Source organism: Choristoneura fumiferana, chromosome Z (assembly GCF_025370935.1).
Source record: "Choristoneura fumiferana chromosome Z, NRCan_CFum_1, whole genome shotgun sequence".
Taxonomy (NCBI): domain Eukaryota; kingdom Metazoa; phylum Arthropoda; class Insecta; order Lepidoptera; family Tortricidae; genus Choristoneura; species Choristoneura fumiferana.
The window spans coordinates 2,365,075-2,383,912 of NC_133472.1; the positions used below are offsets into that span (position 1 = coordinate 2,365,075).

Below are 18,838 nucleotides of genomic sequence, written 5' to 3' on the forward strand. Positions count from 1 at the left end.
GTGCTAGCGACCGAGCGAGTGTATGTACGAGTGTGTATAGGTACGCGACGTGCGGCGTGCGACTATCATGATGGGTTAGTTCCACTAAACCAGTTAGTTTAGTTTAATAAAAATATGGCTGTGTACAATTTTGCTAGTGCCTAGCGAGTTTTGTCGTACGCGCAAAAAAATCCACAGCAGTTAATAAATAATCTAACACTTTAACCTTTTCGCTGCCACGTCATATACAAAAGACATCACCCGTATATATATATTGCAATGTCTAAAGTTTAACCTTAGGTAATACAATTAAACTGAACTGTTGCTTTTGCATTGAAGTAGGACCTAATTGACGTAAATTAGGTCGTTGGCGTGGAACCTGCGGTGCGTATATATGAGTCGTTGGCTTTTATAAGGTTAAAAGGTTAAAATTTACACAAGTGAACAATGATATGCACGCATCAGCTATAAGCTGCCTGTGCATTATAAATAATAAAAATAATAATTTCGTGATTTTCACTCATAGTCAAAATACCTACCACAAGCGGGATTTATCACGCTAACACACACGAGTAATATTAACAGTGGACGTGGTCACGAGTAGACTGAAGTGTGGGGTGTGGGGAAGCGCGAGTCCTTCGAACTACCCGCCCATGATCACTAATAGTACCGGCACTCGTATCACGATCTACCCGCTCTTGGTCATTTTTATTTGTCACCCCATCACACCGACACACAACACTAACAACGTCCGATCGTCCCTCCGAACATTCATCCCGAAGCCGACACTTATTTATAACAGGATTCCACAAAGATGAAAGCTTACCTATTATATCCATCGTCTCGGTTGAATTTTTTTATTTATTTCAACTGCTTCACGTAACTACCATTCTTGAGTAGAAATGACGTTCCGTGGACAGAATTTTGGGATTGTGAAGCTCAATCTAGTGGTTTGGTCCAGCAGGGCTACTACGAAACTCGAAACTCGAAGTTCGTGTCGTACCTACGGTCCCTCTCGTTCTTGTATTAAATAGTATAAGTGTCAGAGGGACCGCACGACACGAACTTTGAGTTTCGAGTTTTGTAGAAGCCCTGCTGACTCCAACAAATGCTCGGCTATGGTTGACATTTTTTTTTATGATGGCTACGAGGACATTAGCCAATGACAATATGGCTGAATTATTTACCTGGCGATTTTAACAGCTGCAATATATTCCTTGACCCTCTCAGCTATTATTCTTTTCGTCTGTCCGATATAGGAACTACCACAAGTACAATCAACCTTAAATCACCCGGGGTTTGGAAGGGAGCGACATCCTTGGGTGTCTTGGGTGTCTGCCGTGTCACCCAGTAACATAGTTTTAGTGCTAGTTCTAGTCTTAGTTTTAGGTGGTACTTTTTGGAGCCAAAATAAACTTTTCTCTCTTTCTTCTTTCTTTCTTTCTTATCGTCGAAACGTCGATATTAATATTACTCGTGTGTGTTAGCGTGATAAGTCCCGTCTGTGGTATTTTGACTATAATTAAATAATCCTGGCTACCTCTAAATAAAGTCTACTTAAACACACCGTTCTTATCTTAAACCTTTTACCTGCTTTCCGCGTCGAGAGGTTTCCGCGGGGTTTGGAGTGCGGCAGACCCTTCATTATTTTCGAGTGTAGGTCTGCGTTAACGTTTCTTTTATAACCCCGGGACTTTTGTTAGCGCTGGTATTTATTTGAGATCGGGCGCCATATTTCGTATCATTTTAGCGTATCTGTATAGTATGCTCTTTAGAACTGGGGGGCTACCGCGAAATTCTGAAATCGAAGCTTGTATCGTACCGTTCCGCTCACTCTCGTAAATAATACATATTAACGTCAGCGAGACGGTAAGATACGATGTTCGAATTTTGCACTTCGTAGGGCCAGACCAGACTTCAAAAACTAATGCTTCTGATAACATTTTTTTTTTATAATTTATTGAATCAGGCGTACCTAACTTTGAGGAGGGCCATGTCAAATGTACCATCAGCCAGATACGAGTATGTGTTCTACCACCCTAAAGTTGATAATCGTTTGCATGTCATAAAACAATAATGCTAATGATAATGTCTGTCAACTTGAAAGTTCCGTGGTGGCCTAGTGGTTTGACCTATCGCCTCTCAAGCAGAGGGTCGTGGGTTCAAACCCCGGCTCGCACCTCTGAGTTTTTCGAAATTTGCGTAATTACATTTGAAATTTACCACGAGCTTTGCGGTGAAGGAAAACATCGTGAGGAAACCTGCACAAACCTGCGAAGCAATTCAATGGTGCGTGTGAAGTTCCCAATCCGCACTGGGCCCGCGTGGGAACTATGGCCCAAGCCCTCTTGTTCTGAGAGGAGGCCTGTGCCCAGCAGTGGGACGTATATAGGCTGGGATGAATAGAGGTGTCTATCAACTTGAAATTTCGACTTTAGCGACGTACCTATTCATTTGACAGGAACTTGTTTAAAAATTTATAGACCAGCACTTATAATTTATTTATAATTAATTTGCTCACCCAAGCCGTTTTTAACTCCGATTGCGTTCGAAACAGCAGCGTCATGTGGGGTGGTAGTGATAGTTCTTATAGATAGATTTATTTGTTTTTACAGTGTGGATGTGGTGGAGAGAGCTGTATGAACGTATACCAAGGCCGTATTGCCTATCGTTTCTGACGTTTGCGATCGCAATCAAATGACAGATTTTTTATGGCAGATCTGTCATTTGATTGCGATCGCAAACGTCAGAAACGTTACCTAGACAATACGGTCTCTGAGTGTTGCATAGACGTAGATAATATTGCTACCACCATCTTGCTCTAATCCTGCCGTGAAGCAACAGTGCTTGCACTGTTGTATTTCGGTGTGGTGTGGACAACCGGTGAAATGACTGGCACTTGAGGTATCCCATCTTAGGCCTCTCGGTTGGCAATACCCCTGGTGTTGCAGATGTTTATGGGCGGTGGTGAGCTCTTACCATCAGGAGACCCACTTGCTCGTTGGCCATCTAAGTCGAAAAAAAATCTGTCAATTTGAAAGTTCGACAACTTGTTTAAAAATTGATAGACCAGTTATTTGGCTGATTGTACCCATGTATTGAACACGTTGCATAAGTACGAGGCAGACGATGGCCAAGATTAACCTATTTTGACCAGGTGAAGGAGAAAGTTGGTCGTGTCGGATCAGCAGGGCTACTACGAAACTCGAAACTCGAAGTTCGTGTAGTGCGGTCCCTCTGACACTTATAATATTTTTGGACGACCGGATGGCTGAGTGGTTAGAGAACCTGACTACGAAGCTTAAGGTCCCGGGTTCGAATCCCGGCCGGGGCAGATATTTGTATGAATAATACGAATGTTTGTTCTCGGGTCTTGGATGTTTAATATGTATTTAAGTATGTATTTATCTATATGCCGTTGCCTAGTGTCCATAGTACAAGCTTTGCTTAGTTTGGGACTAGGTCAATTGGTGTCAAATGTCCCATGATATTTATTTTATTTTTATTTTTATAATATTTAATACGAGAGCGAGAGGGACGGTACGATACGAACTTCAAGTTTCGAGTTCTGTAGTAGCCCTACAGTGCCCTTAGTGTAAGTTTTCGGTTACTAAATACGTCTCGATCGCGTTCGCGTTAAAATCTCAATTTGTATGGAAATACGAACATCGCAAACGTTCCGCTAGAGGCGCTGTTCGTGTTTCCATATAAATTGAGATTTTAACGCGAACACGATCGAGACGTATTTTGTAACCGAAAACCTACACTAAGGGTACCTACAGGAGGTCAAACCGCCGGGCGAAGACCGTGCGGAGGTGGCACTTACTCCACAGACAAGAGTTTGACTCTTAAGTTTAACCCATTCATTGCCGCGCCAGATTGCGTACTTTGCCGCGATGCCGACGCTTCTGCAGTACAGACGTCTATCGGCGTTATCGGCATTACAGGAGGGTCCACTAAGACGCCGATGGGCGTCAACGGCACTGAATGGGTTAAGTCCTTCAGCGAGCCGACGGTTCATCTGATGTTAAGTGATTCTTCGCCCATAGACATCCGCAGCGACAACATTTAATTGACTAATAGAAAAAAAGTCTACATGTCCTATATAAGTACCTAAAAATAAGTTTTTTTTTCTGTACACCATCGTATAGGTAACGGTAGGTTTCGTTCGACCATGACCGCTAGGACCATTCTATAATCGCTCCCGAAAGCCCTCGCAAGCAAATTTCGTCTAAATCTTTAGAACCGCTTCCGATATCCCCATTGTATTAATAAGACTTTATTTATATTTAATGTGTTTTATTTTAGTCGTAAGTTTACAGAGCAAGAAATCGAGTTTTTATAAAGCCTCATAAGGACCATGTGATTCCGTTTTTAGAACCATAGATTATACAACACCCATGAAAATAAAATAAACAAGAATTTCTCGTTAAATTTTTAACCAACATCAAATAATGTCACCGTTTGTTTCGTAACGCAAAGGAACCCTACAACGGCGTAATGGCCGATTACAAATATCTCACACGAAAACAGGCGCGTCAAAACACCTAGTCACAAAAAAACAATAATACGCAATCCAAGACACCCAAAGTGGTTTTATTCGCGACCCCTACTATCAAATTTAATTGGTCCATGGTTTACCCTTAACTTTTCGATTTATATTCACAAGCTTTTAAACCAACTCGATATACGAAACGCTACGTTCAAAACGTACTTAGACAGTCGTTCTACCGTGAAACTTTGGGGGGCTTCCATTGGCAGAAACGAAAAGGGTGGAGTTCCAGGCTCCGCCCGGCGTTCCTTGCGCATGCTAAACTAGGATTAAATCCCGTTTAAGCGGTGTTTTGGCTCAAAACCGCAAGAAAATCCATGTAGCGCCAGTGAGGGGCGTAGCTAAATGAAAAGAATTTTCCCGCTCGAACTACGTTTTGAACATGGCTGACAGTTGTGAAAACGCGGGAAAGCCGGGCGCATTCGATCACTACTTACCGTACAATATACCGGAACGTTTCTCTAAATTGTTTTAAATAATTGTCACAATATTACCTCCGTTATTTCGAGTAACACAGCAAGATTATTATTAAAAGACGCTCAGTTGTTTTCAAGTTTATTGTTGCGCGGGAATTGATGATGTAATTTTTTCTTAATTTAAAAAGTTGCGTTAACTTTTTTTAATTCGTTCGGCGATGGAAAGAATGCAGGACAGCCATAAGTCGTTTTTGATTAAAGACCTGCTCGGCGATGTTTTGAGGCCAGGAGCTCAAGGTAAATAAATTTGAGATAATTAGATAATTAAGTTATTATTGAGCATTCCATTGGTAAGCGTCGCTAATTTTATTGCATTGCTGCGATATTTGCGCCCTAGAAAATTAAATGAAAAAGGAAATTAAACAGGACAAAATATGTTTATTGATTAAAATGATTTGAAGGTAGCGATATTTTTTGTTGCACGATTTTATTTAAGTTAGCCGTATAGACACTGTCCCTTTCTTTTATTTATTTCAAGACTTAGTACTTGCTCTGGTCCGATTGATTTGTAATTTGGTACATGTAGAGTTTACGAGCTTTTACCTGCTGAGCTGGCAACGTTGCATTTTTGTTAGTTTTTCTCGATAAAACAAAAATTTAATGAAAATTAAAAATGTGGTCTGATAGAACTCTCTTAATAGTAAGTTAAAGTGTCTACTCCAATAACTATTCGTGATAGACTTTTATATTCTTTAAAAACGAACAAATATTTATTAACGAATTAAAAAAAAAAGTTTATTAAAAAAAAATTATGTTAAATGTGTTAAGCTTTTCTTTTTATTGTTTAATTATTTTAGGGGCTGTTTCACCATACATTGATTGGTGTTAACTGACGGTTAAATGTGATGCCGTCTCGTTCTATTCGAACAAAACAAATAGAGACGGCATCACATTTAACCGTCGGTTAACACTGGTCAATGGATGGTGAAACAGCCCCTAAATGTAGGTATCTACATATTGTTTATTAAATTTTATAGATTTTGTAGCTCATAATATATATGTTAAAATTTTGCATGCCTGTGAGGCAGATCATAGTGTAGTTATATACATAATTTGTTAACTGTGGTTTTGCAATAAGAATATTTCATTTAATTTCATTTTATAAAGAAAATAAAAGTCTATCACGCATAACTATTGGAGTAGACACATTAACTTATATATGAAGAAGAGTTCTATCAGACATCATTATTATTTTTCATTAAATTTTTATGGAATAATCGAGAAAAACTAACAAAAATGCAACGTTGCCAGCTCAGCAGGTATAAACGCTCTTAAGCAAGAATAAACGACGAAGTGAGAATACACGGTTTTGTCAGAAAAATATTTATGTTGAATTGTTTTTTAAGAGTATCTGATGCATTAAAAATGTATTTAAAAGCTTTTAAAAAGAATCAGCTAAACTTGTAACCTTTTTGCTTTGATACAATAAAAAATACTGAATCAAACCCTGTCATAGTGTAATAGTTAAATTATTGTCAAAGTTGTCTAACACAAGCCAATATCAACATAATATTACAAAGTACTTAACTTCCCCGACGGTTATATGCCAAAAAATGTTGTGTTGAAAAAATCAGGCTTGGAGCGTGGTCAGTTCAAAAGTTATCGCATTCTTTCGTGGTAATTAATTACTTTCTTCTCTACTTTGTAGTGTTCACCCTTTTTTCCAGTATGTATTTCGTAAGTGTTTTAAGTTTTCGTGGCAAATACTAGTAATGAATGATATGATGAAATTTCGTGTAATTTCTTGATCGAATAAAGATATTGAACAAACGCATATAATATTTAATAACTAATTAATTGACAATTGTTTTAAAATTTCCTTCCGGAATCCAAGTGACCATATTTTCCTCTCTCTCACGCATACTTTTGTGTTTTCATAGATTTTAATAAATGGTGAGTACCTATGGGCCTGGACACATGTCGCCGGTACGGTGCCGTCTACGGTGTCACGGCGCGGCGCCGTCAAACGGCGTCGTGCCGAAACACGGTGCCGCGTACGGTGCCGTACACGGCGCCGCGAACGGCGTCGTACCACGGCGCGGTGCCGTGTATGACGCCGTGCACGGTGCATCGCTTGGTAGTTTAACTAGTTTACGTTTTGCTGCTGAACGCATAACACGCAAGTAAATAGTGCATAAAAATCTCTCCATCATGGTTCATTAAAGACATGTATGGATTCACCCAATATGTTCGTTTCTGTTTTTTCTTCATTCGTCGTCTTAGCAGTAGGAGCAGGAGAATACGTTTTTCTTGGTCCATGTCAAGGCAAAAACTGTATACTTGTATATATTTAAAACGACAATTGTTTTGTATATTTGAACCGATGGTTGTACTTGCGTGTTATGCGTTCAGCAGCAAAACGTAAACTAGTTAAACTACCAAGCGATGCACCGTGCACGGCGTCGTACACGGCACCGCGCCGTGGTACGACGCCGTTCGCGGCGCCGTGTACGGCACCGTACGCGGCACCGTGTTTCGGCACGACGCCGTTTGACGGCGCCGCGCCGTGACACCGTAGACGGCACCGTACCGGCGACATGTGTCCAGGCCCTATCACCAACAAAGTCCAACTTTAAAATAATATATTAAAGTGAAAATTCTCATTCAAATCTAGCCCCCCCCCCCCAGGGAAATCTGCCGCAATGCGAATTGTATTTTTGGATAAAAACATATATAAATGATCTTTCAAAAGATCTAGGTTCTAAAATTAGTGATAGTAAAAAACCGGACGGACAAGACCAAGTCGCATTCGGGTAAAATATTTAAATATTGAGTTTATGGTGCACAACGTTCATGGCCAACTGCGTGTTTGGAGTGATGAGTTTCTGTCGTAACGCGTTCTGGCCAAACACTTATAATTATGACCAATTGAGTTTATGGTCAACTGCGTGTTTGGAGTGATGAGTTTCTGTCGTAACGCGTTCTGGCCAAGTGCGAATCAGGTGAAATGCTTTTCAGGTCAAATCTGAATCCGGTGAATACGTTTCTGTCCAAATACGATAAATCCAGTTCCTCCACCTCCACACTGTAAGAACACACACAAACCACCAACACACTAAACTGACGCGTTTCGAACTCAACCAGAGCTCATCTTCAGTGCAACACAACCGTACCCTATGCTACCAGATGTTAGACTAACAAACCACAACAACCGTTTTAATTTGTCACTGTAACTCCCTAAGTACCCACCTATATTTTTTCTCAAACAAAACACAAAATACGCGTCGACTTGAGAACCTCCTCCGATTATTTTCGTCGGTAAAAAAAAAAACATTTTTTTGTGTGTGATTAATACTATTGTGTAGCTTAGGCATTCTGGCATTCAGCATCTCATGGTATAAATAACAAGTGATTTTTTTTAGATACCGCCTTTAAGCTTAGGAGAGCAGAATAGTAGATTATTGTCGTGGCCTGGAAGTACGCAATTGCTGGCTGAGTATGAGTATTAAACGGACGAGCTTGCGAGTCCGTTTAACTGATACGAAGCCAGCAATTGTTATTCCAGTCGAGACTAATATAAAGCTTTTCTCAAAAATGGTGAATAATTCTCAAATAGAATAAACTTTTTCTCAAAATATATTGTAAAAATTTAATTTTATTCCAATATTTTTCTTACGCTTTCCCGCCTTTTTTCATTAAAAATAAACTGCAGGTGTATTTTCCACCGAAAACACCACAAGCTATTTCAGACCCAATAGAAAAAGTTCGGAGTTCCAACAAAATATCTGATACCGGCCATTAGACTTGGCTGTATACGACTTGTGCCAACATTTCCATGGCCTTTTTAACTTAAAAAAAAATGTGACTGATTGCAGGCGCGCTAATTCATTATTGTCGAGCTAGTGCGCCTGCAATCTTTTTAACTTTTAAATTTTTCGCTGACCATAAACTATGCACTTCACCTTCTGATATGTAAAGAATAACGTCAACTTTTACGGACATTTTTGAGAAAATTTCTTTTAAAGTTTAGAAATCCTTCAAAACTTTCCGACATAGTTTTCTAAGGCACTTCCGCCACCATTTTGTGTCCACTCCTGCCCTAACGACTATAACAAGGTGGTCGAGGACATTTTGCAACTATGCGTACTCCAGACCCTTGTTACTACGTGCTTTTGGGCAGAAATGATAGAATTTAGTGAGGGTCGAATAAAAACTAAGGAGTCATATCTATCATGCATGAAAGAACGGAAGTCATACTCGTACGGTAGGTATACGTAAAAAACTTGAGGATGACCTGGTCATCAGGATCAGGATCCTGGTCGCGGGTGAGCCAAAGAAATTTTTTTTCACTTCTAACGCTCGTAAAGCTCGTGTTTATGCTGGATCTAGGCGACATAAAATGACTTTTAAGCTCTTGTGCATAAAGTAAAAGCTTCGTCTAAGACCAAGATAATCAGGTGTCAACAGCCAGGAACAAAAAAGTTTCCATACATATATTTTTTAAATCATTTTTATTTCTTGTAAAACTAATATAATTATATAGCAATCCATGAAAAATAGAAAGTACCTAGCAAGTGAGCAACTGTTTCACCCGTTGCTATTTAGTTTCATCTCATTCGAAGTGAAAAGCAGTGTAAAACTCGAGCATTACACCCATTTTCCCCTCGACGTGTCTATCCACTCTCGTCGTACCGCTGCAGCGTGGCTATATGAACGCCTCGGATGAAATGGCTCGTTTTATGCTCCTATTGTACTCGTACATCTACTATTAGGTCATTTATATGGACCTCCGCAAAGTAACGCCTGATTCAATAAATCATTTAACACATATTTAGACGCAGCTATTGTGACTTGTGAGGTCGCGGGTGAGCATAGTAATATTGTTCAACTAAATTCAACTTAATTGGAAAAACCTGGTATTAAGGGATTAGCTGTAGTAAAGTAACCCCGTGTCTTATTACCATACGATGTACGTGTTCAAGTGTAGTGTGTCGGGGCCCTAATAAGCTGGCAATTTGTGGAGCGGTGTGCGGTGGCCCTTACACTATACTTTGGCACCTAATTTAGCTATCTGGCATGCTAATTTAGTTCTCATACATCTTTCATGCATCACGGTGCATAATGTTTATTAAGTTGAGGTAGCTCAAGGTAATGCATGCGAAAAAATCATCCCTACATGCAGGGGGTAGTTACCTTAAAAAAAAAAACACTTCTCATGCTCGTAAACTTCGTGTTTATGCTGGATCTACGTGACATAAAATGACTTTTTATGCACTAGTGCATAAAATAAAATCTTCGTCTAAGACCAAGGTAATTAGGTGTCAACAGCCAAACAAAGAAGTTTCCTTATATTTTTTAAATACATTTTTTATTTATATAAAACTAAAAATCAATCAAATCTATCAAAATAAATCACTAAAACTAAAAAAATATAATTATATATATAGTAATGCATGAAAAATAAAATTCACGTAGTGAGTAAACAATTGTTTTCACTGTTGCTATTTCATTTCCTCGCCATCGAAGTGAAAAGCAGAGTGTAAAACTCGAGCATTAAATCCATTTTCCCCTCGACGTGTCTATCCACCCTCGCCGTACCGGCTCGGGTGGCTATATGAACGGCTTGGGTAAAATGGCTCGTTTTATGCTCTTGTTGTACAATCTACTATTTTCTTCAATATTATTGTTCGAGCACTTTGTCGGCATGCGTGGTTGACATACTCGTACATAGTCATGGAAAATTACAGCGTTCTAGCGCTAACAACGCTCTCTAAGCTAAGCCGGACGGACGGACGAGATGAACCTGTAAGGGTTCCTGCGGAACCCTACAATTCGGGTGCACGCAAAAATACAAACTTGACTACATGTTTCTTACATCAAAAAGGCACACAATAGTACATTGTTGTAGAGGATAGAAAGTAAGCAATAGATGAACGAGTTGGTTTTCGATAATACGAGTTCATCTATTGCACATTTGGCCGTGACTAAGCATTGTGCTTTTCACGACTACTGCGAGGAAGTAAAAAATATTTATCAAAAAACAAACAAGAACAATCCAAAGACTGCATTGCTCCCGCCGCGTGACACTCTTTACTGGCCCGGAAAATACAACCCGATTTATCGATGTCAGTTTGACAAGAGTTTGTATGGGTATCGGGTCGGTATTTCCATGTCGGTATTATCCGGGCCGGTAAATAGTGTCACCCCTCCCGCCGATTTTAGTTCTTCTGTTGTGACATTTTCTTTAAACAAGTCCGTTCTTAGTGGCCAGTACGCAACCACATATTTAAACGTCATCCTCGTCATGTCCGACCAGCAGGGCTACTACGAAACTCGAAACTCGAAGTATCGTGTCGTGCGGTCCCTCTGACACTTATACTATTTAATACGAGAGCGAGAGGGACGGTACGATATGAACTTCGATTTTTCTCCACTGAGCATGATGCCGTTGGATACAACGCTAACTTAGCGGCGGCGAATTTAGCGCAGCAGTAAAAAATAAAAATAAAAAATATTTTATACAGTAACACGAACAGAACAATATGCAGATTGGTGCTTCTTATAATTAAGTATCGCGCTCGAGATACCTGTGTCAAGAGATCGCTGTTCCCTTAAAATGTAACTTTAATGGCACAAGGTGACTTTGAATTGGGATCTAGTACCTTCATATTATTTTACATTTTTATTATCCAGCACAACGGAAGGACAAGTCATAAGAACTTTGATCACGTTAGATTTACCATCGGCATTGTTTTTACTTTTCGTAAAAATATATTTAATTCTTGACGTAAATATGAGAATCTGGCAAACAATTTCATTTTTGCGGCCTTTGCTGTTGAAACGCTTGGTCCGTGGGGTCCCGAAGCAAAAAAACTATTTAAATTTAAAAAAAAGAAGTTTTTCCGTTCCACTGGTGACCATAGGGCTGGCTCTTTCCTCGGTCAACGTATTGGCATTGCCATACAACGAGGAAACGCTGCCAGCTTTATGGGCACCCTGCCCCATAGCAACGACTTGGGTGATATTTGCAAATATAGATTTTTAGGATTAGAGTAAGTTAGTTTTAGTTCTTTTTTTTATTTATTTCTGTAAATTATTGTGTATATTATTTGTTTGTTTGTAAATAAATTTTCATTCTGAGCATCATTTTTTTTAATACTTGCCGAAACGATAATGACGAAAAAGACGCCGCAAAACGCTGCATATTTCCAATGAAAAGCTCGCCCAAGTAATGTTGCTGTAGTATATTATGTATACAGGGGGGGCCCATTTATATCGGTCAGTATGGGAAAGTCTGAAACTATACGGCATACGAAAATTTCTTCTTAGGAACCATGAAATCGATTTTAATAACAAGAAAAACTGCATTCATGCATTTAAAAAAAACCTGTACTCAGCTCGGGAATCGAACCCGGTTGTTTTGAAAAAAAAACTTCGAACACCTACTAAAATAAATTAAAGTATGTGAAAACAATGCATTTTATTCATTTTAGACATAATGTTTCATGGACACATTTACTTCTTAAGACGTACACAATCGATATCTAAAATAGAAATAGTGAAAGTTTTTTTTTTCATAACAACCGGGTTCTATTCCCGAGCTGAGTACAGGTTTTTTTTTAAATGCATGAATGCAATTTTTCTTGTTATTAAAATCGATGTCATGGTTCCTAAGAAGAAATTTTCATATGTCGTATAGTTTCAGACTTTCCCATACTGACCGATATAAATGGGCCACCCTGTATATGTCGCAGGGAATTAGCCATAGCAGAAATTTGAGCAAACCTCTAAGGGATATAATCAAATCACGCAGGATGTTCAAATGGGGATTGCATTGTATCATTTTCCTAGGAAAAATCAGTCATTTGATCAAAAACCTAAACCTGTTTAGTGAAATGATAAAACCGGATAAAAAGGGCAACTCGTTGTTTCATTTAAATACTTTTGTTTATTTTGTAAAACTAGCTTTTGCCCGTGGCTTTGCCCGTGTGGTATTCGGTTATCGCGCGCTGTTCCGACGGGAATTGTGCATTTTCCGGGATAAAAAGTAGCCTATGTCACTCTCTGGCCCATAAACTATCGCTATGCCAAAAATCACGTCGATCCGTCGCTCCGTTTCGACGTTAGACTGAAAAACATACAAACATAAAAACACACAAACACACACTTTCGGATTTATAATTTGGAGCCGTGGTGGCCGAGTGGTTTGACCTATGGCCTCTCAAGCAGAGGATCGTCGGTTCAAACCTCGGCTCGCACCTCTCAGTTTTTCGAAATTCATGTGCGGAATTACATTTAAAATTTACCACGAGCTTTGCGGCGAAGGAAAACATCGCCAGGAAACCTGCACAACAAACCTGCGAAGCAATTCAACGGTGAATGAGGAGGTCTGTGCCCTGCAGTGGGACGTATATAGGCTGGGATGGATGGATGAAAGTCGGATCTGCAATTATTGTGTCAACGCCAAATATACTGTTTTATATTGACTTTGACGTTATAATCCCAAAATGGCCAAATTGTAGATCCGACTCTGTTAATAGGGATAAGGGATCGTTGGTTTGTTAGATCGGTTAAGACGCTTTGGGGGCCTAAGTACCATGTTCTTTTCATAAACGATCCAAAAGCAGAGCAGTTCAATTTAGGCACCTAAACTGAATCGTCGAAATTGGTACCACGACGTTTATTTCTCAGAGCTGAGTCTCAATGGTTTAAAAGTGAATGAAAGACCTAAGTCGCGAAATGGATGCCGCTATATGCAAACCAAATATTGTATACTAAAACCTCTTTATTTTGGAAAACCATTCTGTCATTCCGTGTTCTTAGCAGCCGTTGTGTTGATTACAAATAAAATGTTTACGCTGTCACTAATCCACGAGTCTCTTTTCTCACTGTGAAATTGGTTTTATCAATGAGGATTTAAGAAGCACAATGTTGTGAGTACCTATGAAAAGTTATAAAACATTCAATTCCCACTCAAGTTAAGCGTCATTGTACGAAAACCGCTTGAAGTGAGTGAATGAAAATGTCTGTATCGCTGTCGCTGAACCGTGCTTGAACTGAATCGCAAAAGTAACGTCGTGGTACGAAATAGCGATGCAGTTCAGTTGAGAGGCTAAACTGAATCGTATTAAGAGAGCGTGGTAGGCCCCCTGATAACCCAACTTTGTCATATGATATCACTAAACGGTCGCAACTGTCACAATCGCCCCTAATTTGCGATCGCACGCCCGACTAGTTTGTCAACACAAAAACAATAATCGTTGTTAAGGGAAGTGTTTACAATCTAAGTGGTAGCCGATTGTGCGACAACCCCCAAGGTTGTCCTAACGAGTTTACGCGACGGAACCTTCTTGATACGCGCTGGCCATAGATATAAAGCCGCATTCGAATTTATCTGTCGTGTTGTGTTGTTATGCTCTCTGTCTCTCTCTCACTCTCTTTAGCTTGTGATGCGACAGAACGACACAACATCACAGATAAATAAGACACATTTATCTGTCGCGTAGTGTCCTGACGCATCAGCTGGGCTACTCCGAAACTCGAAACTCGAAGTTCGTGTCGTGCGGTCCCTCTGACACTTACACTGTTTGATACGAGAGCGAGAGGGACCGCACGACACGAACTTCGAGTTTCGAGTTTCGGAGTAGCCCTGCAGAATGGTATCGGTTTCCTACATTTTATATGGTTGCGTTAGCATTTATCTGATGCACTGTGTTGTGGCTTGTGTTCTGTCGCATCACAAGCGAGAGAGAGAGAGAGAGAGAGAGAGAGAGAGAGAGAGAAAGACCGAGACAGAGAGCACCATAACATCATAACACAACACGACAGATAAATCAACGATCGGCGGCATGAAAGTACTTACACCGAACCTCTATGAAGTTGGTCGATGTATGTAAAAAACTACTTAGTGGCACGAATTTGACCTATTCTACATACAAAACTACCTATTACTTCTTACATTTGAGGACCAATTTTTTGGCGCTCTGTATTATATTTCTTGCGGTGCATTTCTTCGCAATGATGGGTCTTTCCGAAAGTGTTGTTATAAAGTGATATGTAAAAGATCCATTTGTGGCCTACTTGCAGAATGAACGTTTTGAATTAGTTCATTTAAACAAAAATCATCATACTAGCTGTTGCCCGTGACTCCGTCCGCGTAGAATTTATTAATCGCTATCCCGCGGGAACTATGAAATTTTCCGGGATAAAAACTACCCTGTTCCTCCCTTGAGACTCAAACTATCTGAATCCAAATTTCAGCTAAATCGCCTCGGCGGTTTAGATCTGAAAAGGTAATAAACAAACAGACTTACAAACTTACCCATTTATACTATAAGATTTTAAGAGTAGGCTTCGCTCTCTTAAAGCATTAGATCAACAATTGAATTAAAAAAAATAAACAAGTACCTAAAGAAAAGCAAGAACCTAGTTTTGCACTTAAGTCGACTCAGCCCCAAAAAACTATTATGCAAGTATCAAGACCGCAGCTATACCACCTGTCAGCAGGGTGCCAGGGGTGTCACAGCAGGGGTCGCGGCCCTGATTGCCGGGGGTCATTCGTCATCCACTCGGAATTAGAGGACGCATCTCGACATGATGCCTATCATTGTAATTAGAAGAAATTAAGCCATGTTTATAAGCCGTGATAGCTTGGTTAACGATGATGATAAAAGATGTTCCAAAGAGATCGAAACTAGTCGGACCGTTCAAAATCGTGACCCTTAATAAGGCTCCATTTATTGGAGCATACTACCATGTAACCAAAATCGGGGACCTCACATAGGATATTTTTAAAGCTAATCGTATTTTCAATAATTACAATCGAAATTGTGACGTAGTTCAAAGTCAATAAGGTTTAATTCCCAACTCAATGCATGTGGTCGCTAAATTGCCTCTAACTTATATTTAAGGGTTCAAAGAGTTGTAGACTGCTAGATTTGTGTTTTATTTTGAGCTTTTTAAACTTATTATTTCGATTTTTTTAATTATTGACATAATTATGATAAGATATTTTACGAGTTGTTAGCTTTCGTTTCATACCTGTAATGTGTATAGTAACAATAAAAAAAATCCACCCTCTATATTAATCAATGAGGGCTATCGCGAATGAATTCGCCGCTAGAGGCGCTAGTGTAGCGTGAGGTCTCCGAAATGTCAAATCTGATAGTTTTTGGGTGAGCTACGCGGGTTTATTTATAATTAGAATTTTTTTGTGAATATTTTGCAATATCTGTAAATAATTATGGCAAATATGCGTTCCGGGGCAATTAATGTCTGTGTTTTGAGACAGTTTTGTCTTTCGGAAACTTTTGTCCTCCCTTTTTTTCCGAACAAAACGGGACTAAGCAACACTGTGGTGGCTGGATATTTTTATGGTACGGTTTTAAGGTGTTTTAAATGTGATTTTAATCTAAACTTTGTTTTAACGCCCGTAATAACAGACTCTGAAAGCCACACTTAAAAACCTCACGCGACAGTGCGCCATCTAGTGAGACAAGAAACGATAGCCCTCATTGTTATAATCTCCGACGCAAAAAGAAGGGTGTTATAACTTCGACATCCATGTCTGTCCGTAAGTCTGTCCGTGGCATCGCACCATCAGCCAAATATGTGGTCTACCACCCTAAAGTTGACAATCGTTTGTATGTCATAAAACAATAATGCCAATAGACGTGTCTGTCAACTTGAAAGTTCGACTTTAGCGACATATTCATTTTATAGGAACTGGTTTAAAAATTGATCGACCACTTATTTGGCTGATGGTACCTCTCAAACGGACGGACTGATTTCAATGCGGTTTTTTTACGTAAAAGCGAATTTTGCTGTGGTGGTTTGCCTTTATGTTTCATTAAAATTGGTTAAGCCGTTTTTGATATATTGAACTTTGAATTTTTTTTTTCAAATTTCAAATTTCCTAAGATGATTAGGTTATTATTTGCGGACGCCATTTTAAATTATTGTTATTACATACATAAATAAATAAAATAAATAAATATCACGGGACAATTCACACCAATTAACCTAGTCCCAAAGTAAGCTTAGCAAAGCTTGTGTTATGGGTACTGAGCAACGGATAAATATAATTATACAGATAGATACATACTTAAATACATATTAAACACCCAAGACCCGAGAACAAACATTCGTATTTTTCATACAAATATCTGCCCCGACACGGGAATCGAACCCGGGACCTCAAGCTTCGTAGTCAGGTTCTCTAACCACTAGGCCATCTGGTCGTCTAAACATACCCAATGTCAGTCCGGTTTTGATACCTCATACGTATAATACGTTGAATACGAATTATAGGCCACCGAGAGTACCAAAGACATATAGGAAGGTAAGTACTACATACGCTCGAAGAATAACTATTAAAATAATAATAAATAAATAAACACATAAAAATAATAATTCGGGTACTCACTCGGGTAAAAAAGCTTACATTTAGACCTGCATTTTTTTCAGAAACTTATAGATAGCTAGATTTTTATATTTACACAATACTCCATAGGAATGAGGTTAAGGCCTTGCCCGTTTCCGTGAGATTTTCGAAAAATCCCTTCAAACAGTGGCGTAGGCGTGGGCGGAGTGGGCCCCCGCCCACGGGCTCGCACTTAAAAGGGCCTCCCTGATACTCATTACTCGTACGACTTCTCCCACTTCTACATTAGTCCACGCTACGCCACTGCCTTCAAACCTTCAAACTACGGCAATACGGCTAATTTTATTTTACTTATTATTGTTTCATATTATTATTGTCGTTATTGAATTTATTCATCATCATCATCATCTCAGCCTATATATGTCCCACTGCTGGGCACAGGCCTCCTCTCAGAACAATAGGGCTTGGGCCATAGTTCCCACGCGGGCCCAGTGCGGATTGGGAACTTCACACGCACCATTGAATTGCTTCGCAGGTTTGTGCAAGTTTCCTCACGATGTTTTCCTTCACCGCAAAGCTCGTGGTAAACTTCAAATGTAATTCCGCACATAAATTTCGAAAAACTCAGAGGTGCGAGCCGGGGTTTGAACCCACGACCCTCTGCTTGAGAGGCGATAGGTCAAACCACTAGGCCACCACGGCTTCTATTGAATTTATTGCTACTTCAGTGTTGCTACTCTTTTATTTTATTTTTAAATCATCATGTACAAATTTCCACGCATAATTATAAATAGGTATTTTATAATTCTTATATTTGTCATGATTTATATATGTATAATATAATACAATTTTTTTTTTCTTTTCCCGCAATAATTACGCGTTCAGTTACGTGGGTGCACTCACCGGGGTTCAGCTGAAAACCAGCGCTGCAGCTCTGGTTACAGGGCTACGGCACATGCTGAGCTGAGTCCTTTTGGCATCACACTACAGCACAATGTCTCTTATTTTCCTCTCTTCTCCTATTTATGTTTTTACTGTGTTTTTGTTGTGATGTAGTGTGTTTTTCTTGTCAATAAATGTTGTGAGTTTGAGTTTGAAATATACTGACAAATCTGATCACCAAGTTTCACACCTATAATGCTCAAGGAATAAGATTTTAAATTCTTTCTTACTATTTTCCTACTTTGAACGATCTTAAAGATTGTGGACTGTGGGATCGCAAGCCAGCGCGAGTTCAGCTGAAAGCGGTCTTCCTCAAACTCCTGAGACGTGCCCCTTGCAGCCTAAATGCGTTGCGAGACTTTCGCGAAAGATTAGTTTTGTCGTGAAGGCACGGTTGTTGTATTTTTAAATATGGCTCTGTTAATTGAAGGATAATTTTGCCAGTGTCTGTTAGGTGCAGTCGTTTAGTGAAAAAGTTCTAGAAAACGAAATATGATAGGTAATGGTGGATGAACGATGACAGCTCGAAGGAAGGTAGGCGTGGTAACGCGTCTAAAATGCGAGTCC

General features: G+C 39.5%; 1 protein-coding gene across 1 annotated transcript in view; it reads left to right on the forward strand.

Annotated features, from left to right (window-relative positions):
- The first annotated feature begins 5,073 nt into the window (after positions 1–5,073).
- The window catches only part of LOC141437289 (uncharacterized), a 36,230-nt gene continuing 22,465 nt past the window's right edge, over positions 5,074–18,838 (forward strand). Inside the window, exon 1 of the mRNA XM_074100596.1 lies at positions 5,074–5,244. Within this exon, the coding sequence (XP_073956697.1) occupies positions 5,166–5,244 (79 nt within the window). The 5' untranslated portion in view covers positions 5,074–5,165. The remainder of the gene's footprint in view (positions 5,245–18,838) is intronic.